This window comes from Protopterus annectens, chromosome 2.part0 (assembly GCF_019279795.1).
Source record: "Protopterus annectens isolate FY-2018-M chromosome 2.part0, PAN1.0, whole genome shotgun sequence".
NCBI lineage: Eukaryota > Metazoa > Chordata > Ceratodontiformes > Protopteridae > Protopterus > Protopterus annectens.
In genome coordinates this window covers 1,296,128,731-1,296,156,217 of record NC_056728.1, presented here as the reverse complement: position 1 = coordinate 1,296,156,217, position 27,487 = coordinate 1,296,128,731, and the positions used below count along the sequence as shown (strand labels likewise).

Genomic DNA, 27,487 nt, shown 5'->3' with positions numbered 1-27,487 from the left:
AATACCTGTGACTTTAAGCCAGTAAGAATATCTAATTGATTAATTGTATGTTTTTGGCGGTTATTTTAGTATATACAGGTCTATCTAAAGTGTATTAAGTGTTCTGATGAAGTCTACGATTGCGTAGATGAAAGCGCTAAACTAGTTGTCTTGTATGTGATTGAATAAAACAATATCGAATATTGGATCGTGACTGCCTCACTAGAACTTTATTGTGGTTTTGGACATTTGGTTTGTTGCGAGTTCTAGTTTCTCTGAGTTTCTTTTTATTTGTAATACGTACAAATTTTGCACTGTACCGTTCTAATGGCTCATTTGTAACAGTGCTTCTGTCATTGCATGTTGTCTCATTTCTCTTACTTTCACTTGTTTGCACTTTATTGCCCCATGTTAGCTGATTTTTTTTTTCATTTCTGCCTCTTGGGTTTTCTCTAAACCTTCTATAATGTTGCCTGTCTTTTCCGTCCTCAACCTATTTCCTACACTTGCTAGCAGAAACAATCCTTTAGCTAGTATGTTCTTCTCTCCCCTGTCCCATTGTCTTCCTTTCTCATGGCCCTGACAGTGCTTCTGATAAGGTTACAGTGCTACCAATAGTCTTACAAAAATTCTCCCGTTCCATTGTCCTCTGCTGTGCTGTAACATCTGTGTTTGTAGCCATACCATTTTTTACAGAAATGTACAAATGCCATGCTCTATGACACAATATTTTCTTTCTCCAGATTGAACTTTTCACTATTTCTGTTTGTCCTGCATAGAATGATGCTGCCAAATTAAAGCATACCTGCTTCTCCATTACCAATCACATCCTTCTCCTTTCCCCTTCAGCTTTTTTTTCTGCTGATACCTCCTCGTTATGACTTCTGGATTCATCCTTTGTGCCTTTATCCTTTGTAGGTACTTCTCTTTTCAATCATGAATGTATTCTACTATCCCACCTAAATTTTCCTCTGTTAGACTAATCATTTACTTTTATTTTATTTCACAACACTGATTTATTTTCTGTTCCCTTTTCTTTATGTATTTGACTCTTGTATTTGCATCCGTTTTGCTTACTATAGTTTCTCTCCTCCACCCATTTAATAATTCTGCTTTTAATCCAACCATCAATATTCTTCTTACTTCTGGTAGTCTGTATACCACAATTCCCACCAGGATTATTCTGCTTTGTTTTTTTTCTTATTTTGACATTATGGTGTCTCGACTGATCATTTACTCTCCAGGGTTCCTGATACCCATTTATACTTTTCCTTCCTTTGTGTATCATGAGTAATTTCAACATATACAGGCAACATTTAAGCAATAAACACACTCTCACACAGACACACACACACACACACACACACACACACACACACACACACACACACACACACACACACACACACACTTGTGCATGGGTTTGCATACACACTAGCACAGACAGACACACACATACATGCACACGTGTACATGCGCATACATACACACATGCGTGCACCTGTACACATATGCATGCACATACATACATGTGCATCCAAACAAACACATGCACTTATGCATGCATTTGCATACACACAAACAGAGAGAGACACACACGCACACATGCATAAACGTGTGCATGCGCATACATGCACACAGGCATGCACCTGTACACATGTGCATACACACACAGACGTACATCCAAACAAACACACATGTGCGCACACACAGTCCTCTGCTAGCTGCTGCTGTTCTCCTGATTTTATTATTCCTGTTATAACACTATCACCATCACCCTTTACTTTATTTTCATGAATGGTACATGCATCCATATTTCGCTGCTGTGATTGTCAATGAATCAAAAGGAGGAGTGAAGTCAGGTATTGTCATGCTATTCAAATACTGATGACATAGTCTGCCAGTTACCTCAGTCATCTCGGTTAGCATAGAAATATCAGCTTTTGATATTAAGTAGCACACCTGGTCCACTTTCTATGGATAGAGTTTTACCTGGGCCACATGAGTGATACGTTACATCACTAAATTCTATCAAAGAAGAAATGTGTTATTAAGAGAGGTATACTCTGTATTTTCACTTTACTCTTTACATGTAAGGATAGGGGCTATTGTACAATATTCTTCAACTGCTAGCCATGTGTGCAAGGGAGGCTGCTTACAATCTCTTAATTTTCACTTAAATTGATGTGTCAGAATTATGGAAAACTGCTGAGAAGGGAAGTATGTAAGGAGGATATGAGTTTAATGGTGGGAGAATGTGAGTAAATAATGACAGAACAATATCCCTTTCTGCAGAGACTGAGCGTTTAGTGACTGGAGAGACAAGGATATGTGTCTGAACTTGATCTGTGCTACTGGCAGGTAAGTGGTGGAAAGGAAAGGAATGCCCCTCAATATGGATTGTGATTGTGGCAGAGTATGGTGGTGAACAGAAGTACACAAGTGTGCATTACAGTTATACATTTGCATATAACTCCCACTAGAATACCACTGCTATACATACTGACTAGATCAGATCAGGCAACGAAGGCAATAAATTTATTTTATTCAATGTGCACTCTGCAGCATATAGAACAGCAGATGTATATCATGTAGCTCCCAGTTTTACTGCAAGATTCATGATTCTTTATTAATCTTCCCCAATAAAAATTCAAAGCAGAGGTATTCTGAAGCCAGACAGTGAAAACGCTGAAGATAAAGTTAAGGATAAAATTGTGCAAGATTCACTTAAACAAAGAAAGAAGATTTGTTATTAAGTTTAGCTATTTGAACACTGTTAATCTGGCAGATATGGTGGTAAGTAGCCAGATCAAAGCTTGTAAGTTTCACCTAAGTGAAATATATGCATATCATTTGTTATGGATTCTCCTTTTATATGTACACAATGAAAAATATTATAAATAATAACTGGATGATTCTATCTGCTTGGTTAGCTTGTTGGTGAAGCTGCATGCCTAACTTAGAGTAAAAATAAAAATCTAAACATATTTCTGGAATGGCCATTTGTACACAGTGGAGGACAATTTGCCATCAGAAGGGGATGATTATATTTGTGTGGTATATACGCTACCTAGTATATAACAGAACAGCTAGTTAAAGCCATCCAGTTATTTAACATTATTTGGATTATGTTGAATAGGGAGACAGATGACCAAGGTGTAATCTTACCCTTAACAACTATAGCACATTGTTTAATGTGCTGCATACCTGCACATTTTAACCAAACTTTACAAAAAAAGAGTTTATCATGTAAAGGCACATAATGGCATTGCTTTCTGCTGTGCAGATAACTACTTTGCCATTTATTACGCGTAACTGTAACTGGCATAAGGCATTCATGCTATCAAACATTACACTGTATTCTGAGCTGAACATGGTTCTTTGACCATTTAGTAAAGATGTTCATCTCTTTTTAGTTGTATTTGTTGCAGCAACATTTTGGCTTTTACAATTTTTTTTAAATGATGGAGCAGTTTGGAAATATCAATTTCTGCTCATGTTAGTCTTTACCAATAGAATTTTTTCACCAACATGTTTAAAGTGGTTTCCATCTGTATGAACCTGATTGAAAAGACAAATTTTAACTAATCTGCATGCATGATAGTCTGAAAGAAAATATTAGATATTATGTTCCCACCAGTATGGGAACAGCATATTCTTCTTTTCTGATATTATTGCTACTACCAGCTGTACCACTAGGAGGTGATGCTGGGGGATGATAAGACAGTGAAGGGAGAAATAAGGAAAGTTTATCTAATGTACAGTCGTAGATATAGAAAGGAAATGGTACAGGCTTCCACTATGTCACCTTGAAATATGATTGCCATAAACACACCAGAGTGATCCCAAAAGGTCTACGAAACAAAAAACATACAACCCAATCACACAGATCTAAATATGTTTCTGCTCCCTGTGTCCCACACTCTTATGATCTCCTGGATAACATCTTCACTACTACAACACTGGGGAAGAGAGACATTCCCAAAACTGTGCACATTGGCTTCACACAACAAACCTCTTTAATCTAACATGATCAAACAACTGATTTCTGGGGGAACTGATCCTTGAGGAAACACAGGACAGCCAAATGGCCAAGAACAAAATTCATCCAAAACTTTATTTGGTCCCAGCAATTAAATAAAAAAGTATGATTAGGGGTTATGCTGAAGTTCTTCATAGGTTCATAGATGTGTGCTAGGCTAATGGCCCTGGAGCCTTTACAAGCCTGGCCCAAAAATATTGGCCAGGCACTGTGCCACCTGATGTTAGTTCACAGTGCCCCTATCCAGTAGGGCAATTGGAGTGATCCCTGGGGTGAACCTTCTGTTACTCATCCACTCGTCAAGATTTCTCTTGAAAAGGGCCAGTGAGGTGCTCTGCTTGACATGAATGGGAAGCTTATTCCAGAGTATGGGCAGTCTTTGGGAGATGAACCTGTCCTTCCAGCATATTCTGTTAATTGTGGTAATGGGGTTGTGATCTCTGGAGTGTGTGGCGTGGGGGGATTGGGATTTCTTTAGGTGCAGCATTTCAAGTAGGGCTTGGTCAGACATGGCTTTATAAGTCAAGCAGAGATTAGCTCTAAGTAGACGATAAGAGACTGAGAAAAGCTGAAGTTTCTTGAGTCTGTCCATGTAGGAAATGTTTTAAAGCCTAGGATCCTTTTTGTGAGGTACTTTTGTGGCCTCTCCAGCTGTTGAAGGTGTCTGGTCAGGTACATGCCAAATGGGACATTATATTCAATGATTGGTCTAATGAGGGATGAGTAGAGAGTGATGATGACCTCTTTCTTCTTGGACGTGAAACCTTTTGTTATAAGATGTGCCATGTAGAAGGACTTTCTGACCACAATAGCAATGTGGTGGTCGAAGGTGAGGTGGCTGTCGACCTCGGTGCCCTGATCTCTTATGGCCTCTTCAGTGTTTAGTGGGCTCCCATCAATGTGGTAATTCATTGGAACTGAGTTTTTTCCAAAGGGGATGATAATGCATTTTTTGGCATTAAGCTTCAGGCCATGGTTCTGACACCAGTCACTGGTTTCAGAGTGGCCCTTTTGTAGGATGTCTGCATCACTTAGGAAGTTGATAATGACTACTGGCTTGCAGTCATCAGTGAACTTGGTCAGCCAGAGTCCTTCTCTGTTGGCCTGGACTTCTGAGAAGTAGATGCCAAACAGGATGGGGCCAGGACTGATCCCTGTGAGACTCCACTTATGATTGGTCGACAGTCTGACTTGGAATCCACAACTTTCACTCTGTGGGTCCTGTCTGTGAGCCATTTTCCAATCCACCTGGTGATGTAAGGATTGATGCCTAGATTTGTGAGTTTATCAATGATACCTGAGTGGGGAATGGTATCAAAGGCCTTGGCCAGGTTGAGATAGGCTCATCCACAACCTTGGTGACTGCCTCAAAGAAGTCAACCAATTTCAGCAGGCAGGATCTCCCCTTGACAAAGCCAAACTGTGTGGGGTCAAGAGTTTGGAGATTGCCTAGATCTTTGTTAAGCAGGTCCATGATAATGTGTTCCATAGCTTTGCATACCAGACTCGTCAGGCTAATGGGGCGATAGTTCCCAGGGTCTGTAGAAGCTCCCCCTTTATGGAGCTGGATGACTGTAGCAGTGCGCCATTCATTAGGGTCATAGCTTGAGGTAAGGCTATGATTGAACAGGACACACAGATGTGGTGCCAGTTCATGTTGTGGTGCCAGTTCATTTTGTAGCTCATGTAGGATGCAGCCAGGGATATTATCAGGTCCCATGGATTCTGTATTCTTGGCTTTGGACAATGCAGCTTTTACCTGTGCCACAGAAATGGTGTGTACCAGGCTTTCTTCTCGTATTGTGATAGGGCCCTTGGGGGAGGGGAGAGGGGTAAAGTTGGCACTGAATCTGTCTTCCAGTATGTTGGCTATATCTGTTGGCTTAGTATAGGAGGTACCATTATGCAATACCTCAGAGCAAATCTGGGTATTGCCTTGGAGGTTTTTGATATAGCTATAGAAGGTTTTGTGGTTGTTTTTGGTGTCAGCTGCAATTCTGCCTCCATAGCTGTTTTTAGAGGATTTGATAAGGGATCTCAGCTTTTTGTTGTGACTGATAAGGGAGGTTTTCCAGTCTTGTGACTTCATTTTTTTCTGCAACAGTTTCTTCCTTCTGTTGTAGAGTTTATTGATGGCTGGGGACCACCGGATTGGCTCACTTTTTTTGGAGGAGAGCATCTTAGTTGTATTTGGTATGCCAAGGTCCATGCATCTGTGTATGTGCTCATACAGTGCATTGGTATATGATTCGGCAGTCATGCAGCTATTTTCCATTGGCATGGGTGCCAATAAGTTAGTCACCTCTGTATTTAGGAGCCCAAAGTTGGCTTTAGAGAAGTTTTTCAGGGTGGTCACTTTAGCGGGGGTTATAGGTGAGATGGCGATTTCCATGGTGATCAGTTTGTGGTCGGATTTAACCAGGAAAGAATTGACTATAGGTGTGGAGCAATGGTCTCCCATGTTGGTAATAAACAGGATGAGGATGTTGCTTCCCCTATTGGGGGTCAGAATGAGCTGGTCAAGGGCATTGGAATTGATGAATTCCAGGAAGCGTTGGGCCAGTGTATTGGTACATGAGTAATTTTCCCAGTTGATGGAAGGTTAGTTGAAGTGACCCAGTATGAGAGTATTGGGTTGGACCTTGCTAGATTTCAGGTTGCTTAGGAACTTGGAGTGGAAGTCTAGGGACATGTTTGGAGCTCTGTAGCAGGCTATGACTTGTATCACCATCTTACCCAGTGTTAGTTGTACCTGAAGTATCTCGGATGCATTATGCTGGGCTACCAGACTAAAGGTGTGCATATCCTTTAAGAATATGGAGACACCACTGCCTTTGGAGCTTCCAGATGTATTCTGGGACTGAAAGGTATGGAATGAGTTGTAGCATGGGAGTGCAGGGATGCTTTCTGCCTCTCTAAACTAGGTCTACATTACAGCACAGATGTCAACATTCTCCATTTTGAGGACAGCTTCGAGCAAGTGCATCTTGAGAGTTAGACTTCTAGTATTGAGTAGCATGACCCTCAGATTGCTGAATTCCATTATGAATTCCAAGAACCGTTGGGAGAAGGCATTGGTACCTGAGTAGTTTTCCCAGTTAATGGCAGGGTAGTTGAAATCACCCAGTATTAGGGTGTTTGGTTGTATCTTAATATTTTCCAGTATGTTTAGAAAGATGTAGTGAGAATCTTGGGGCATGGTGGAGGAGCTGTAGCAAGCTACAATTTGGATTGCACCTGTAGAATTTCAGATGCATTGTGTTGGGCAACTAGCCTGGAGGTGTGAATATCCTTGGTGAATATGGACACTCCTCCACCTGTAGTGTTTCAGTCTTGGTTTGGTGGCCGAAAAGTGTGTTGAGTTGTAGCCTGGTATTGCAGGGGTGCTCTCTGGAGTCTTGAACCAGGTCTCAGTTACTGCACAGATATCGATGTTCTCCATTTTTAGGAGTGCCTCAAGAGAGTGCATTTTGAGGTTTAGACTTCTAGCATTGAGTAGCATTACCTTCAGATTTTGCATGCTTGTATCTGTTACGGTGGTGGTTTTGTCCTTTGAACATTGCCTAAAAAGGCACTATAGGGGTGGCAAGAGCTTTAGCCAGTAAACTGAATCCCAGGGGTGACAAGTGCAGACCATCTCTGTGGTTTGTCGATCATGTCATCCCAGGCAGACAGATACTGGATCCCCTTTGAATGACACCAGAAGCTTAGCCAATTGTTGAAGTCAATCATTTTGTCCTTATACTGTGGTATCATTCTGGGCGAAGGCAAGATGCTACTCATGGCTAGGGTCATACCTGCCTGGGCCACATGATCCAAGAGCTCTTCCATGTCTCTTTTCATGTAGTCCAGGGAGGTATGTCTGAAGTCATTCACTCCAGCATGGACAATAACAGAGTCTTATTTGTACTTGTTGTGGAGTGACTTGAGTGCATGCGTTATGTGGCGGATCCTGGCACCCGACAGGCAGCTGACTGTAATTTTCTCCTTGCTCAGCCTGGTCAGTGTGACATCAGTGTGCCTGACTATAGAGTCACCTATGACTAAAGTGTTGGGTACGTTGTCTTGCCTTAGGGGTTGTTGGGTGGCACACTGGTGTTGTGAGCTATGTGTCACTTTGGTTGTGACTGGTGTTTGTTTGCATTTCAGCTTCGGAGGTCCTTGTTGCTTGGGCAGGTTAATGTTAAGGGCCTCCGCATATGTGGGTTTAGAGTTGCTATGTGTGAGTGTTGATGATGTGGGTTTTGAAGGGCTATGTGTTGCTTGAGGTGTACAGGTGTTAACCTTCTCCTCTTGACTGTCTAGCACAATCTTGGCTGGAAAGAGCTTTGCTTCCAGTTTGGCAATGTAAGTGCAAGGCCTTCCTGCATTTGGAGCACATCTGAGCATGTGTGTGTGTGTGTGTGTGTGTGTGTGTGTGTGTGTGTGTGTGTGTGTGTGTGTAAGTGTGTGTGTATGTATGTGGTCACAGGAGAGTGTTTCAACAGCAAAGAAAACATTTCTTCATTGTCTAATCAGTCCTATATACATAGCCTTGGAACATATCATAACTGACCTAATTAACTACAATATCAAAAATCTTATCAGACTCAACACTCTGCAGTTTTTTCAAAGGTAGATATTGTCTAACGAATCTGGTAAACTTCTTTGAAAGGATGACCCAATCTGTGGACTATGGGCAAACTTTCCATACAGTTCACATCCACCTCTCCAAGGCATATGACACCATATGACATGCAAATGTAATAAAGAATCCAAATGAACACCATATTGACCCAAATATGGTTATGTGGATCAGAAATGTAGCTGGTTCAACCAGCACCTTGGGCCAGTACCACAACCAGTGCCCCACCCCCTTCAGTGAAGAGCAAAAAAAAAGCACTTTACTGTAATAAGCCAATTGCTGCATTGTAAGTGATCAGCATATTACAGTTAGATCTTCACCACCCCTCCAGCTCTTCTACCGAAGAGAAAAAAAACGTGGCCAGATGCATGAGAGCACCCCCATCCTTCCTCTTGCCCCAGACATTCAGGTCCAAGGTGTCCTGCCCCAACCCTCCTTCAACATATTTTATTGAAAAAAATAATTTCTTTTTTAAACTGTAGTAACAGTTTATACCCTGCGTGCAAGTAGCATTGCAGCCCTCAGGTTTCAGTTTAAAAAAAAAATGTCTTCCTTTTGAGCCGTACTTGCTGCAAATGTAAGCAAACAGTTGCACAGAGAGCTATGATGCTCATATTTTAGTTAAAAAAAAAGTTTTTTTTTTTTTTTACTTTTAAATTATAGCAAGTAGTTATTACAGTTTAGACCACTCATGGACTGCTACAGTGCTCAGATTTGAGTTCAAGTACAATACATTTATTTCAAAAGCCAGTATTACATTAAAGTGAGATCAGTATCAGCTGATCATAACCCCCACAACACTTTGCACTGGGGCAGTTGCCTCTCACTCCCTGCCCTAGCTATGTTATTGATGTGGATAGTAAACTGACTTAGGGACAGAACTTATAGTCATTCATTTTAATACAAGAACATGACTCATCCTGTAAAAGCAGGATGTGAATCCTCTGAGAGCATGAAGGTGACTAGTTGTTTCCCTCAAGAATCTGAGCTGGGACTGCTGCCATTTGGCATCTAGTCCTCATATCTTCATCTATCAAATGATGCTCTTTGGTTAAAAAAGTTTGCAGATTATTGTAAGCTGTGAGTCATCATTAAGTCCCCCTCTGACATACAGGTACTCTAACAGGAGCTTATACTTGTCAATAACTGTTACACAAAAATGGTCTCAAACTTAACAGTAAACAGTGCAGCATGATTGCATTTGGTAAGAAACCTATTGCTTCAGGTTATAGTATAGATAAAACACCACTCCAAAATGAGAATGTTGCGAGAGACCTGGGTACTTGTGTGCATCGCCCCTTTATGTTTGACCATCATAGAGCAAAAGTGGAGAGGAAATTCTTTTACATTTCACAGCTCATAGTAAAAGGTTTTGACTCCATGTCAAAAGAAGTCCTAACTTCTCTGTATTTCGCACAAATCTGGCCCATCAAAGAGTACAATGCCCCCATTAGGGTGTACCTTAATAAGCATGATAAGCAATTGGAAAGGCCCTAAAGATTCAGGGCTTAAAAAACTTGAGCTACCAAGATAGACTGGAAGATCTATCTCTATATTTAGTATTGTATAGACTATTTTGTTTACCTACTTTAACAGTGTAGGTTATGCCAGAGAGACAGTTATCTGTAAAGTACATATGGGTTTATATTAAGCTGAGAGAGTACATCTATCATACCAGTAAGCAAGATTGTACCAAAGGCCCTTGTGAGGTCAGGGAAAGCAGGATGGACTGTCAGCTGCTCATTCAGTACTTCAATGATCCATTCAAACTGTCTTTTAAAAATCCAGATTGGTTTGGGTCCAGGGTTTGGTTTTGGAAGTCACCCTTGTCTTTACTTAGTTTGGTATTTATACTCTCAATACTTTTACAGAGGTTACTTGTGAGGAACTCATACAGGTTTATTATCTCCAGGTCTGTCATGTGTCCACCTTTCTGTAATGGTACCACTACAGCATTCTCTACTCTTCAGGCAAAACCTGTGGAGAGACTTAAGCTGAAGAGGATTAAGAGGAGTTTGCCTAAGTGGTGATTTGACAATTACTAGCAGACCACCAAGGACATTAACAAGTATGTCCCACAAAGTTTGTGTTTTTGGATAGTGTGGATATAACCTGGGCTAATGCTATTTTGGGAGAGACAAGATGGTTGGTAAATTGTGGAGAAATCTGTCTGGACTGGGGAAATGGCATTAGCACTGTGTTTGTCAGCAAGAATTTTAGCAGTAACTTTTTTATCAGAGTGGAAACCTCCATTGGAATCATGTTTGTTGCAACAATGGCCATCCTTGTTAGGATTCCAAAGATATCAGAAGAACATCTTGTCATTATCTTTTCAGTTGGTAGTGACTTTGAGTTTGTACCTGGCCTTACAGTACTTGATAGTGTGCTTGAGGGATTTACTTATCAGTTTTAGTTACTTTTTATTTTGGGAAAGTGAGGATCTGTTTCAGATACGGTGAGGTTTCTTCCTTTTGCTGTAAATCTTGCTTGTAGGGGATGTCCACCATATGGGCTTGTACCTCAAGTCACTATAGTCATGTGGTAGGTAGGCACAGACTCCTTGATTCATCTGTCCATAAGGGGGAAGAATTCAAAACTGTGTTAATTTGAATCAGGTACTACTATATTTGGAGACCTGTAGCATTTACGGTTGCCAAGAATGTTTATAAACCAGTCTGAGGGATACCAGTGGCACTGGTGAGATCACAAGCAAGACTTTCCCAGGCTTCCACTTTATATTGGGAGCCCTGGTACTGGTCCTACAGCAGTCTCAGGTCATGTTTTTTTACAAGGAGTCCTACCATGAAATTGGACTCCTGTATGCCCCAGCTCTGTGCCCAAAAGCGCATGCCCTCTCTAACACCTGCCATACTGCCTACAGTGGAGAGCTACAACCAGTTATGAGCTGTATTCCCACCTGCGGGGTTTAAATTCGGCCACTTTCCCGACCTTTGCCATGATTGGACAGTTTTGAAAATGCTGAGCTAAGCTAAGCTACGGGTAAACCTGCTTAGCTAAGTTGGCAGTGCTTAAAAGGCAGGTGCAGCATTGCTTACCAATGGGCAAATCCACTTAGCTGTGCTATTCATTTCTTAGTATTCATATTTGCACAATGCTTATACCCGGTCAGCATAGCTGTACAATGCTTAGCATTGCTTATGCTTTATTATATTGTTTTACCACCTGTATGGGATTGATCCATCATTCTTTACATAATATAGATTTATTTACCATCCCTGACATCCCCCAATGTGCTGTAATTAATTTATTCTTGTGTGACTATAATGTATGGGGAACTTGTGTTTATATGGAGGTTCTATTGTATTTCAGCTGGGCTAAGCATAGCTAAGCAATCGGCACACCCGCACAGCTACGCTTAACCTTTATTGCATATATCAAAAAATATATATTTGTTGTGTTTTTTAATTTGTACCCTTCAGAATATCCATGCTAACACTGAACCTGTTAGTCTAGCAACTTTCTGGCTTTGTAGGGAGGATAGTCCCTTATGGCTTTGTCCAGATTCCTTACTCTGATGGGTTGGGAGGTGTGCGCAATGTGCTTATGCTAAACCTGTTATTCTAGAAACTTTCTGGCTTTGCAGGAATGATTGCCCCTTATGGCTTTGTCCAGATTTCTTACCCTGATGGGTTGGGGGTGTTATGAGCATTCTCGCTCCTTTTAAATTGCTGTACAGCAGTTCTAGTGTGCCGGGGGTGTGTGTATTGCGAGAACACTGCTCTCAGACACACCCCCTGCACTCGTACACAGACACATGTCCGTTTTACAGCATGGCAGCTCACCTTCATACATATGCATGGCGCGCTGCCATGCTAAACAGCCACAGTCACTTCCGTGCAGGAATAAGTTATTCCTGCATGGACATTTGCTGAATCCAGGAGAATGTCTAGAACTAGAAGTTTTTTTTGTATGTTCTTGGAAGTGTTTATTGTTTTATGACTTCCAGGATCTGCCTTAGATCTAAGAGAAGTCCTTGTTTATGTATTTCCACAGTTAGATGCTAAATGCTAACAGCTTCATCAGTGGGGGTTTCACCTGGGATAGTCAGATGACAAGACGTGATGCCATGGTGCAAGTTACCCCAGCAGTAATATTTGAAATATCAATTTAAGAACTCTCTGAGAGAGAGAGACTGAGCATTTTGTATTTTGTCTTTCACTGACAAGAACATCCACTCACCGCATCTGCTTGCTTGTTGCTCTGTACATAAGTTAACTAAGGTACAATAATTTCTCCTAGATACAGGTAGGAATATAGTGACGTATAGCTTAGATGTTGTCTTTATTTATTTGAGGCTGTCCTGCAATGTTGTTTTAAATATTTCCTGTGATTTTGAACTCTGATGTAACTGTGATTATTTACTGAGTATTTTCTTGTTCTTTTATTATTTACTATTAAATATATTTAAACTTTTCATTCTGGCTGATATTTGTGAGACATATTTAAGTTCTGCGATTACTTGCACATTTATTTGGTGACACTGTAGGCCACTCCTAATAGCCGTGCACTTGGTCAAACTACTATTTGGATTAATAGTAACATTACACAGTAAGATTGGACACCCTTTATTAAGGGCCTTAAAGTAGCTGATAAAATGTTGGCTGCTGGCAGTAATAACTACATTATAGTCTGAAAAAAGGGGGCATAGCTAGTAAACCTGTGCCAGCCTTTGCCAGGTGTGTGTGTGTTTGTGTATAAATCAAATCTCAAAGAGTGTGTGTCAGCTACTTGGGCAGGGACACAAAGGACTGGTTGGACAGAAAGGGTGCTGGAGGTCTTGGCTTGACCACTCAGCTGAGATCTCAGTTCTATCACTGTGCCGGTGGGGAGTCTTACTGAGGATCAGGAGAAAGTGGAAGAAACCAGCCCCAGGCTAACTGTGGTCTCTGTGTGCTGTTAAGGGAAATCACACTTTACTGTGTGTGTACTTGTCATCCTCCCAATGTACGTCCCCACTGGTGCTAGTTGTGAGGATTGAGGCTTCTTGATTATTGGGCCAGTGGTGGGGCATTACACAGGTTTTGCATTAGTATACATTTTCTGAAGAAGATAAAGTCTGAAATAAAAATCTATCATTATACAGTGGCTGCAACCCTCAGCATTTGACAAAAAACCCCACAAATTGTATGAAGAAAAAATGGAAAATACGGCAAACATAGGGACATTTTGTAAAATCAGGAACAGGTGACAGGTATGAATATCTGAATGGTTATCTCTCAGGGTTTAAAAAAATTACCTGTTGCAAACCTGGCTATTCTTCAGAAATGCACCTTGACAAGGGTGTTCCCTTGTAGATTCTGATAGTACTGCCTCTTGACTCTTAATGCTGCTTGTAGTTTCACTGTGGTCATTACCCTCCAGTGTTCAAAGTTTAGGGCTTTCCATTAGGAAGGGGATTAAAGGCTCTTTTTTCTTTGTCTAGATCATGTTGGGTGTGACTGAGCAGAAATGCTGGTACTACACCATGTGCATTGCTTTTTTTACAAGGTACTTTTACTCAGAGAGGGGGATCGTTGGAAAAACACCCCTGGCCAAGTGGTGACCTAGACAGTCACCTTGGTCATTTATGCCTAAGGCCATCCATGGTACCTGTCTAACAAGACACCATTATGGTTTTACTGGATTCAGTGATACTGCTATTCTTGAACAGTATATTTTTCTCTGGCATGTTTGGGGACATGGAATAGAGAAATGGGATTCTCTGGCATGTTTGGGGATATGGAATAGAGAAATGTGATTCATGGAAGCTCAGCAAAGTGCAGCCAATTGCGTTGTCCTTAATGTCATGTGGTGTTAAATTAGATTAGGTAGCAGCAAACTGGGCAGAGCTTACCAAAAGCATAAAACACATAAACACCAAATGCAACAAGCCAACTTACTGTGATAATATTGTAAAATCATTTACTGTTATGTGCAACAAAAACCCAGTGTGAAACACATCACAGAAGTCCTTCATGCAAAGCTCTGTAATATCACTTCATCATAGCACTAGAGTGATAGAAAAAAACATACAAAAGAAGGAAACTGTTACCCATTTGCATAAATAATGGAAGAAAAAGTAGCCATATCTATAAGAATCATACAAATAAATAGTAAAATAAGAAATATTGCATACTAATAGGAATATGGAAACAAAAACAAATAAACAGTAAACCATAATAACAAAGCCTTTTTAAGAAAACAGCAGCAGCATAGGAAAGTACAATCATACAACTAAAACTTGCAGCCAGAAACATATGGCAGTAATACAAATTATTTATATGTAGTCAGACAACACATTTCACGTCCATGGTAAACAGTCCATCAAACCACTGGGAAGAATGTGTGCTCGAAATGGCATAACTATAGACTGAACCATGCAGACCACACTATCAACAGTGCTGTTTATAAAGGCAGTGAATCACCGCATAGAATCATCCAATGTGTGGCCTATGTGGCCCCTTAAAATATAAACATGGTGTGAGCTGCCACAAGTGTACATAATGGTTCTGTACTGACTGCAAGAAGAGTGTGGTAAACAACAAAAGGATAATGATGTACAAACCACAGAGTGAAAGAAATTCCAACATAAGAGTGCTGTGTCTACCTGTATTAGTACACATATACAGAGTTATGGTGGCCGTGGCACAAGTAGTGAACAGACAGATGTCATGCAATGGCAGACAAGAACTGCTGGAGTATATTATGGTGTGTAGCTTTAAGTCAGGGTTATTTTAAAGGGATATATGCCATAAGTTACGTCAGTAGGTGGGAGTTGTAGCAAAGATTCTGAAGACCGATTGACCATAGTTTCATGACCATTCTGTTATACTTTTTAGAAGTATTTTACACAGTGCATGAATAGAATTTTCAGTGTGTCACTCTGATCATTTAAGGAGTCCAGCTTCTCAAAGTGTACTGAAATATCTTTATCTGTTATGGTAGGATCTACAGAATCACAGCCATGAGTAGGAAAATACCAATAACCCAACACTGTGTTTAGATCTACTGAAGTTCACATTAATAATTTCACTCTTAATATTTCAAACTGTTTTGCTTTTCTCATTATGTGTTCTCATTATGTGTTCTTACCAAGCAGCTTAAGCACTAGTTTCTCTGATTTTCCCCATTAATGCACATCCCTACATTATTTTTTGAAATAATTCCCCTTCAGTTATAATCCTTCTTAACCTGTATGAGAAACTTGCTTTAGAACTGAAAGATATGGATCAAGGGGTCTGAGCTGTATCACACTGGGGTGGTCTTGCAGACAAGTCAAATGAAGTAGAACACACCTACATGTTGCTGGGGAGGACGCCAACAAGGTACTTAACATTTTTACCCTCAAGAAAGAGGCAGGAGACAATGTAGCAGTTATAAAGGAGAAAAGTATAGCATAATAAGGTAAATTATAATCAACAACTTGTCAGGCATTCATTGTCTTACAAGGGACAGAGGAGTTCAGGAAACCAGATGCTCATATGACTGAAATGTTGTGTCTTTCGGCTTTTCCCGGTTAGGGGTCGCCACAGCGGAACTCCGGTCTGCTAATGATTGGCAGTAGATTTTTACGTGCCGAGTTGCTGGCCCTGACACACAACCTTCAATGAAGGTATGCTCATTCATGCATGTCTCCACACAGAAGACACTCTAGATGAGAATCGAACAGGACAACGTCTTACTGTGAGGCGACAATGCTACCGCAGCATCACCACCGCAGTCTGCTCATATGACTGAAATAAAAGAGCCAAAGACTGGGTTGAGGCATGCAACATGGTGCTTGGAAGCAGTTTAAAATTAAAGCCTTGTATAGTAGGTGTGGTTGCATGCATGCATGTGAAAAGTCTATAGCATTTATCAAACTAGCAGATTGAGTAGTGGCAAGAATCATTTACTGACAGATTGTAAGAAATAAAATTAGCCTGTTAAAATTTACATATTACTAAAACTAAAATGAAAAAAAGGTTAAATGTTTGTAAACATGGTGGAACTGCAGAAATTGTAGAGTAAAAGTCCAGATCTTTGTACAAATGGCATTGAGAACAATAGCTGAACTGAAACATTTATTAATGGCATATGTGTTGTGTGTATGCTTGACACTGGGGAGTAAACACTTGAGACAGAAATACTTTGTCAGAGCCTATGTTTTAAGTAATAGGTTCACAGATTCATAGGTGCATACTAAGGCAACAATCAATGGGGCCTTTATAAGCCTAGCCAAACATCTCACTTGTAGCCCACAAGTTTATTTGCTTTAAAGGGTTATTATAAGGTGTATATGCAAGTTATGGCAAGATTTACAGTCTGCCTTTGTCCAATAGATAGAGGTGCTAGACCTGGAGTTTTTTTTTCCAGTTTCCCATCCACTGATCCAGGTTTCTTATGAATAGGATTAGGGAAGAGCTCTGATTCACGTGTATGGGAAGCCTATTCCAGGGAATAGGAAGTCCCTGAGACACATATCTGTTCCCCAGTGAGTCCTAATTATGTAGCAAGTAACGTTTAAATCCCTAGAACGAGTAATTCTGATGCTTTTTGTTTTGCAGCTATGCAAAAGGTCCATCGGAATAGGATCCAAGGATGCTTTGTATGCCAGGCTTAGATCACTTCTCAACAATCTGTAAGAAACAGATTATAGAGACAGGGCTTTGATGTGCTCTGCATATTATATGATATTTATGTTCAATATTCTTTTTGTGAGGAACCTCTGTGGACGTTCCAGTTGTTGCATTTGTCTGGTCAGTTACATACTGAAGGAAGCACTGTTCTTAATGATGGGCCTGATGAGGCCTGAATATGGCATCCTTAGACTTAGATGTCATGGCTTTACTCATAAGTTGAGCAACATAGAATGATTTCCTTACTACCTTAGAGACATGTTGGTCAAAAGCCAGGTTACTATTTACATACGTACCCAAGTCCCTGACTACTGGCTCTACAGTTATGGGTGTGTTGTTGATGAGGTAATTTCACAGGATGGCTAACTTATCAAAGAGTACAATTATGCATTTCTTGGCAATGAGCATTAAGCTGTCGTTTGGGTACCAGTTATCTGTTAATCCTTCCTGTAGGATGTTAGTGTCATGGGACACTGGCTTTAACTTCCAAGACACAGATGCCAAAAATGGAGTGGACCTGTTACAGAGCCCTGAGGGACTCTGCTAGTGACTGGCTTCTTTGTCTAGGGGGTTTCCCTGATCCTAACTTCAAGGGTCCTATCTCAGAACCAGTGGGATTTCCAGTGCATAACATAAGGGTTTATGCCTCGAGCCATGAGTTTGTTTACAATGCCTGAGTGGGGTTTTGTATCAAATGCCTTAGCCAGGCCAAGTTAGACAGTATGTATTTTGCCATCATCCATTGCTTTGGTGACCTTTTCAAAGAAGTTCACCAGGTTCAACAGCCATGATCTGCCTTGACAAGACTAAACTGGGTAGGATCCAGTGTATGAAGTCTTTCTATGTCCTTATTAATCATTTCCATGATAATTTTTTCAATGGCTTTGCATATGAGACAAGTCAGACTTATAGGTCTGTAGTTCCTGAGGTCAACTGATGGCCCACCCTTGTGCAGAGAGAGAGAGAGAGAGAGAGAGAGACAGAGAGAGAGATGACCATTGCAGTTCTCTCTCTGCATGGCACAGACTGTCTGGAGGCTGTGGTTAAACAGTGACTCCAGTGGTCCCAATAAGTCATGTTTCAGGCTATTTAGGAAGCATCCTGGGATATCATCGGGGCCCATCGATGCAGTGTTTTTGCCCTGAGACAACACATTTTGGACCTGTTTGATGGTACTTCATGGGGGGAGCAAAGAGAGAGGGGGTAAAACTGGAGCTGAATTGGTCAGCCAGCAAATTTGCCATATCTTCTGGCTCTGTGTAGGTGGCTTCATTTACAGTTAGTTCTGCATACTGCTGTGTGCTGCCTTTGAACTTTTGGACAAGTAATGATGCTGCAAGGAAAAGTTTATAAAGTGGCTTGAACTTTATCACTACAGTCAAAGCATAAAATAAAGCATGTGTATCATATAATCGGTAGGGTTCCTAAAATCCTACTTATTGTAATGTTCTATACAAATGATCACACTGCAGCTGATTCTAAAACTAGGAGTCAGGGAGTCCACAAGCCACACAGACTAATGAGGACTTGTGGAGCCCTAGACCTAATTATAAAACAGAATTGAGGCTTATTACAGGGCAACACCTAATTTTACACTGGTGTTAAATGCCAATTTAATATCTCTAAGAAATGGAGTAACCCACTGAAGTTAATGGGGATACATGGCATAGCAAGTACTCCACCAGTATGTCAAATCTTGTACCGTTAGTATTAAATGGTTGCTACTACTAATGCCTGCAGTACCATATGCAAAATGCAGTTGGAGATGGTCTATGGCACAGGAGGAATGTGGGTGCCAATGTAGGACCAATCACATGCATGATAGTGTAGTATAGGAACCATACCCTTTGTACACAGAGTATGGTTCCAAACTGCAGATTTTGCAATTTTTTTAACTGCATTTCAGTAACGCAATACCATAGCTTGACATCTCTCTATATATTTCAGCTTAACACTGCAAGTATGACAAAGAATCACCTGTCATGCATGCAGTGCTACAGCTCACATACAGGTAGTGCTGTGGTGATGGCAAACTACATATATTGTCAGTCTGCCTGCAGTATTAGTTCTCACATACAGGAAGAGCTGTGGAGTAGACCAACTTCAGCTGTTTCTAGCAGTTAGAAGTCAGGCTTGGCAGTTGTTAGATTATGAAGACACAAATCCACAGTCAGGAAAAATAGACTTTAATGCAGCAAAGCTTTTGGTTAAACAACCTTCCTCAATGCTAAAACAATTTAACCAAAAGCTTTGCTGTATTAAAGTCTGTTTTTCCTGACTGTGGATTTGTGTCTTCATATAGTGACTTTTTGTTGCAGTATTCAGTGTACCAGCAAGTTGTTAGATTACACCAGAAACAGGTAAGGCTCTTCAACAATGAATGTTAGTGTATCTCAGTACCTGGTACTGGCATAGCATGTAGACTCTACAGCTGTGATACTGGCAAAGCACTGAATTAGGTAAGGAGTAATAAGGACTAGTATGACATACTAGAGGCAGAACTGACATTTACTATCAAGCTTACATTTCAGGAGGGGGAGCCTTTCTGGTACACTACCCCAATTGCTTTGGAACCCAGACACATGCTGATATATTTATCCTAAAATAAAAGACATGACGTGCTTTTCAGGCTGGAGGTTTGGAAAATGTAATGAAACAACTGAATATGTTGGGTTGTCTAGCATGTGAGACACTTGACATAATGAAACTAATCCACAGTATATAAGTGTAGGGCTGTTTGTACATTTGTGCAGTCACCATCATGAAAGTATCTGGGGCCAGCAGAGCTGTTACATCTAGTAAAGTAATTCCAGAGAGTTCCTGTTAATGCAGAAAGCAATGTTGTTGTCTCAGCTCCTTTGAGTATAAAGAAAACACATGATAATAACTACAGTGGATAAATTGAGCTTAAGGTATGGATATGTATTTATTGGACTGAGTTGTGTTCTAGGCGAACAGCATATCAAATAATACTTGCTGTGATATGTATAGCCCATCATCCTGAAAGAGAACTTGTCATATAATGTAATAAGACAGAACAAGAGCTGAGAAAAATAATAATCCTGTTGTTTTTAAACAGGCAGAGCGTACCAATAGGTTTAACAACATGGCTATAATTGTGAATCAAGTTAAACTTAAAATCTACATACACACATTCCCAAGATCTGAACAAAGTGATTCACCGTGACAGAGCTTCCTGTTCTTGACCATTGAAGAGGTTGTGTCAATGATGTCCAATGCAAATGCTTTTCCAGATTAGCTGCTAGCTAGGGTTTCTTGCAAATCAAGGAAGACAAAGCTAGTTGAGAGCTGTGTATGTTCTGTGTGCCAATGAGAAGATACACATTTCTCAGATTACTCTTTGGCATTTTTTCTGCTCTTGAGGTATTTCAGAAAGTGTAGGTGGAATTATAGAATACCTGAATGGTGTAGCTAATATAGTGGTTGACCTACTGGTGTGAGGTGAGACTAAAACAGAGAAGATACAATCTGAGATGTCAAACTATTGTGCAAACTAAGTTATTTATGTGGTGGCCTAAGTGTCTAATGTATGCAATAATTATTTTAGAATAGACATTAAATCATACCACCCCATCAGAGTTTTAAACTGTGTTGAAATACTGCTCACTGTAGTAAATAAACACCAGTATGAATACTGAAATATAGAGCTAATGCATATGGCCCTCAGATGTACATCAACACATTGTGTATTTAATAATCTGAATTTTATTCAGACTGGTTATATTAGGTTATATTTAAACAGTACATGAGTATGACAGTTTTAAAGGTACCAGACTAACTATAGCATACATACATTAAGTGTTTACTCCTTCAGCCCCGAGAAGTTGCTGTATGAAATCTATAAGTACATAGCTCCAGGTAATCCCTGGTGAGTGGTCTCAAGTTGTTACCAGTAAATCTTTTAATTCTATTGCCTAATAATTTCCAACATGTACTATCCAAAATCTGCATCGGTTGGATAGATATCTGTGAAAGTTTTCTGGTATTCATTTTTATTATCTGTTAAGACTATCAGTTATAACATTCTAGATCAGAAAGGTTACAAGTAACCTTCTCTATATTTTTGCAGGTGTGTTAATGGCTACATGGGTGATAGGTGTCAGTATCATGACCTGAAGTGGTGGGAACTACAACGTATCGAGGAGGTGAAGAGACGTAACATCATAATTGCAGTAAGCATAACTGCTGTGATGTTCCTGCTGACTCTGGGAGCATGTGTAACTTATTGCTACAGGTAAGCCATGTCTCCACTTAACCACATTCTCATGAGATGCAAGCTATCCCTGGACTATTTAATTGCATGCATTATGCATGGAGTGCATCTAACTGACAAGTAAGTGCCTAACCTCTGAGCCTATTACACTAATCAGTCCTATACTTATCAAGTTTTGCTGTAGGCTGTATTCTAACTGCTAATTTCTTAATTTCCTAAATATGAATAGAGAAATCAAGTTGCAGCTCTGTGGTGCATTTTTATGGTTATCTGTTTTCTATCAATCAGATAAATGATAATGAAACACTGAGTTGTAACTTTCTGGCCAAATAATTTCTAGCAGTTGTTCAGTGTGGCATTGCAAATTTAGGTAGACAAGATACTCAGAGTAAAGGATGTTAGGAGATATAGTCTGATCTGAATTCTGGTCAACAACACAGTCTGGGTTGTGAAATGATTTGTAGGTATCAAGTGATCCCTCTCAACCTCTTAGAGCAAAATATCTGGACAAAGCCTAAAATGATGGGGGAACAAATAGGGACAGATTTTAAATATTGCTCTTACAAACTTAGAAAGTTGATAGAATGAAAGGTTTTGCATTAGCATTAATTTTCTGAAGGATGTGGAGTCTTAAACTCAAATGTTTCTCATTATTTAATGATTTCAATCCTCAGCTATTTGCCAGAAAAGTACAGATTTTAGTAGGAACACACCAAAAATATGAGGCAGAAATCTGGACATTCTGCTAAAAATCTGTACAGTTGAGAGATCATCAAACTGATGAGAGAAGTAAGCTAAGGAATAGCATTATTAGCAGTGATAAAAGTTATACTTTTTACCTTACAGTACTGGTCTGATCTCTAAATAGGAGTACTGGTGTGTGAGTTTTGAGAGCAACTGTACAGGAAAAAAGAAAGAAGGTGAAGATGAAAACAGTGAAAAAGAGTAAAGGCTAAAGAAAGAAGAGGGGATAAATGCATGTTTTTTTCGGAGATGGAGAAGAGAGGTAAAGAGAAAGAGATAGGTTGAAGAGGAAAGGAACAAAGCCAGGATTCATTCATGTTTAGTGCAATGCGTAGTACAAATTGTCACATGTCACAGCAGTATGTAGGGCATGCACCATTCACAGACTTGAGTAGTTTGGTCGCACAATGTGAAAATAATGCAATATGCAATGCATGTAAATTATTTAATAATGATATGGACATGAGTAACCCAAATGTAAATTTGGCACATGGATTATACAAACAATGACATCAAGTATGTAAGAATGTTTCAGCAAAGTGTAAGGCAAGTACACTACTCCATGTAACAAAGCTATTCTGAACATCGAGGAAATCTGTTGCATGCTATGACTATGCTAGGAGAAGAAACAGCAATCACCAAACAACACATGTTACTGGCTACCATTGAAGCCAGAGCCAGCAATATTATGTTATGACCATTGTAGAAGTACTGTCAGTACCTTATGTACCAACACTTAATGGACTAGCAGATAGTGGACAAGGATACCATATATGAACAAGATGAATTGTGTTACCCACAAGTAGAATTAAGGGAGATGTATGCAATCTTCATCCCAGAAGACACAAGGGTATGTATAGCATTAACCTTCTTAGCTAATAGGACTTTTAATCAACCAGCATTGATCCCATTAGGCGTAACACGTGTCAACTACTTATATCCAACACGGAGTTCCTCAATACTATGCTGCCTCATATGGAGTAACATTTTGTTACACAGGCTTGCAGAGGAGAGAATCATACATCTCAACCTCTTAGAGCAAGAAATATGGACAAAGCCATAAATAAAAGTGAAACAAAGCTCCAAAAATAGGGACAATTTTTAAGTATTGCACTTACAAACTTAGAAAGTTGATAGAATAACAGGTTTTGCATTAGCATGAATTTTCTGAAGGATATGAAGTCTGAAACTTAAATGTCTGTCATTATTTTCTAACTTCAGTCTGTAATGGTTTACCACTAATTTGCAAGAAACCCACAAGTATATGAAAAATGGACCAAAAATATGAGGCCAAAATCTGGACATTCTGCCAAATTCTGTACAGTTGAGAGATATGGAGAGAATCTCCAATATAGGTTCATAGGTGTTTACTAGGCTAATGACTACAAGAGCCTTTTTAAGCCTAGCCATGCACCCCAAATCTCTGCCAAGTTCTGACACCCTTGATAAGTGTAAGCAGGGGTTTGGGAGATAAAACAATTACAAGCAGGGTCCTGGTAGTTGAACCATTTACAGGTTTCATGTGTCCATTAGAGACATAGGTGCCAAACCAGGGATGAATTTCCTGCTCCACATACTATTGTCCAAGTTGCATTTGAATTGGGTTAGGGAGAAACTCTACTTTACATGGATGGGGAGCCGGTTCCATAGCCAGGATAATCTCTGGGATACATACCTGTCTCTCCAGCAGGTCCTATTTATATCACAGGCAATGTTTAAGTCTTTAGAATGGGTAATTCTAGTGCTGTTTGTTTTGTGGATATGCATCAGGGTGGGGTCTGACAACGCCCTGTATACCAGGCATAGATCTCCCCTCAAAAGCCTATAGGAAACAGAATACAGGGATAGGGCCTTGATGTGGTCTGCATAGGACATTTTACTTACACCCTTTATTCTTTTAGTGAAGAACCTCTGTGGATGTTCCAGTTGTTGGATATGCTTGGTTAGGTACATGCCAAAGGGGCGTTGTACTCAATGATAGGTCTTATGAATGCTGAATACAGTGAAACAATGACTTCCTTGGACTTAGATGCCATACAGTGAAAACTAAAGGAGGGAGTGTATCAATATTCATTAAAGATAAATACACCTCCAGATTGGTTAGACAGCATGATTCCCTGGAGATACTTCAGGTGCAATTAACTGTTGGTAGGACACCTATTCAAGTCATCGCCAGCTATAGAACCCCCTGCATGAATCAGGACACCCACTTTGCCTACTTGGATCTACTTGAGTCTATCAAGATACTTCCGAACACCATGGTTTTGGGTGGCTTTAACTACCCATTCATTGACTGGGGAAATTACTCCTGTGGAAACCCACTTGCCCAAAGGTTTCTCACCTTCATTAACTCCAATGCCCAGGGCCAGCTAGTTGACACCCCCACAAGTGGTGGCAACATCCTGGATCTGGTGCTTACCAATATGGGGGACCACTGTAGCACCCTCATTGTGTGTCCTCCCTGGTTAGATCTGACCACAGATCAGTCTCATTTGTAGTTACTATAATACCTGACTCCCACCCCTGTAGCACAATCTAAACTATAAAACTTCTCCAAAACAGATTAGAACCTCTTACGGGATGGTATAAATAGCTTCATCGCACCTTCTCCCTCAGATGGAACTGGCAGCTATGCCAAGTTTTACACAAATGCTTTATACAAACACCTGAACAACTGCATTCACATGACTGTACCTGATAGGACAAAAAGAAGCTCCTCGAGAAAGAGCAAACCTGTCTGGTGGACAGCTGCCATTAACAGGCTTTACAATAAGAGGAAGAAATTGCTGTCTAAGAGTAACAGGGAGTGAGTCCCAAACTGGAAACACTCCCTCCTCACCTTAAACAAGCAAATAAGACTCCTTGTGAAGTCCTCCAAAGCTAACTATAAATGCGAATTAGCTTCCTCAACTAAGGACAACCATAGGGTGTTCTTTAGTTACATTTGGTATTGGCTTGCTGTTCTCATAGTTGGTGGCTTTGCAGTTGCCCGCCCCTACTGTAAATTTGATCTGGGACCCTCCTCCCAGTCTAGTGTCATTACCTCATTCTACCTAATACAGGGAGAACATTTGAGAAGGCCAATCAGCTTAGTTTCTGCTCCTCCTTTCTCTCTTTCCACTTAAAAAAAAATTTCTAAGCTTGTTTCCTGCCTTTCCTTTGGGTAGTCTAGTCTGGATACAGATTTGCTGTGTCCAGGACTATTTGTGTGCTTCTAAGCCCCCCAAGCCTTTCTGTGTTGGAGGAAAACCTTCTAGCTTAATTTTGTTTCTTAGAACTAGCCAGTTTCTTTGTTTCAGCACTCAAGTCTGTTTCTTTGAGCTCAGCACTTGTTTAGAATTTATTGTAAGCACTAAATAAGCTACAAATTACTACAGCACTCAACTTTCCTCACTGTCTAGAGGAAAACAGTTTCTAGTACTTAACAAATAAGCACCTATCCAGGCATGTCTAAGGGTCAGCTTCTGGTGTTTTCTCCTGTCTACCTGATGAATCTGGGCATCTTGGGGCAATGCAGTAATTGCTTCATGCACACAGACAACCCTCTCCTCCTACCACCCAACACTACAACCTGTGAGAGATGCACTTATATAGCCAAACTGGAAGCAAAGCTCTCTTCACCTAAGACTGGACTAGACAGTCAAGAGGAGAAGGTAAACACTTGCACCACACCACACTCAGCACATAGAAACACAAAACACACACCTACATTCGCGGAGGCTCTCAGTAAAAACCTGCCCAAGCAACAGGGACCTCCAAAGCAGAAACACAAGCAACCTCCACCCCCCCCCCCACACAACCCAAATGACACATAGCCCACAAACTCAGTGTGCCACTCAACCACAGCCCGTAAGGCATAATAGCGTACCCAACACTCTAGTCATAGGTGACTCTATAGTCAGGCACACTGATGTTCCACTTACCAGGCTAAACAAGGAGAAAGTTACTGTCAGCTGCCTGTCGAGTGCCAGGATCCGCCACATAACGCATGCACACAGGTCACACCACAACAAGTACAAATATGACTCTGTCATTGTCCATGTTGGTGTGAATGACCTGAGACATATCTCCCTGGACTACATGAAAAGGGACATGGAGGAGCTGTCCGATCTTGTAGCCCAGGCAGGTATGAACCTAGCCCTGAGTATCCTGCCATCACCCAGAATGATACCACAGTACAAGGACAAAATGATTGACTTCAACAATTGGCTAAGCTTCTGGTGTCATTCTAAGGGGATCCAGTATCTGTCTGCTTGGGATGACATGATCGACAAACCACAATGCTTTGCCAGAGATGGCCTGCACCTGTTGCTCCTGGGATTCTGGATACTGGCTAAGGCTCTAGCCACCCCTATAGTGCCTTTTTTAGGCAAGGTTCAAATGACAAATTCACCACCGTAACAGGTACAGGCAAGAAGAATCTGAGGGTATTGCTACTCAATGCTAGATGTCTAAACCTCAAAATGCACTCACTCGAGGCATTCCTTAAAATGGAGAACATCGACATCTGTGCAGTGACTGAGATCTAGTTCAAGGCTCCAGATAGTACCCCTGCATTACCAGGCTATAATTCATACCACACCTTTCTGCCATCTAACCTGGAATGAAACACTAAAGGTGGAGGTGTATCCATATTCATTAAGGATAACCACACCTCCAGACTAGTTGCTCAGCATAATGCATCCGAGATTATCCAAGTGCAACTAACTCTGGGCAAGACCACAATCCAAATTGTAGCTTGCTACAGATCCCCCACCATGCCCCAGGATTCCCACTCCTCATTTCTTGGTACACTGGAAAATATTAGGGTGCAACCTAACACCTTAATAATAGGCGATTTTAACTACCCTACCATTAACTGGGAAAACTACTCATGTACCAACTCTTGTGCTTAACATTTTCTGGAATTCATAAATTCCAATGCCTTGGATCAGCTTATCCACACCCCCATCAGGGGCAGCAATATCCTAGACCTGGTTATCACCAACATGGGCAACTAGTGCTACATAACAGAGGTCAATTCCTTGTTGGTCAGATCCGACCACAAGCTAATCACCCTAGACATCCACAACCCTCCTCCACCCCCCATTAGGGAAACCACAGTAAAAAATTTCTCCAAAGCCAACTTCACGCTTCTTAAGACAGAAGTGGCAAACTTCACGACACCCATGCTGACGGACAATAGAGGTATGACTGCTGAATCCTACACAAATGCACTTTATAAGCACTTACACGAGTGCATGGAT

At 40.7% G+C, this 27,487-nt stretch overlaps 1 protein-coding gene across 3 annotated transcripts in view; it reads left to right on the top strand.

Moving 5' to 3' along the window:
• The window catches only part of EGF (epidermal growth factor), a 1,284,649-nt gene that overhangs the window by 1,017,006 nt on the left and 240,156 nt on the right, over nt 1–27,487 (top strand). For all 3 annotated transcript variants that reach the window (XM_044061467.1, XM_044061466.1, XM_044061465.1), the window contains one exon: nt 21,354–21,518. In XM_044061467.1, the coding sequence (XP_043917402.1) occupies nt 21,354–21,518 (165 nt within the window). The remainder of the gene's footprint in view (nt 1–21,353; nt 21,519–27,487) is intronic.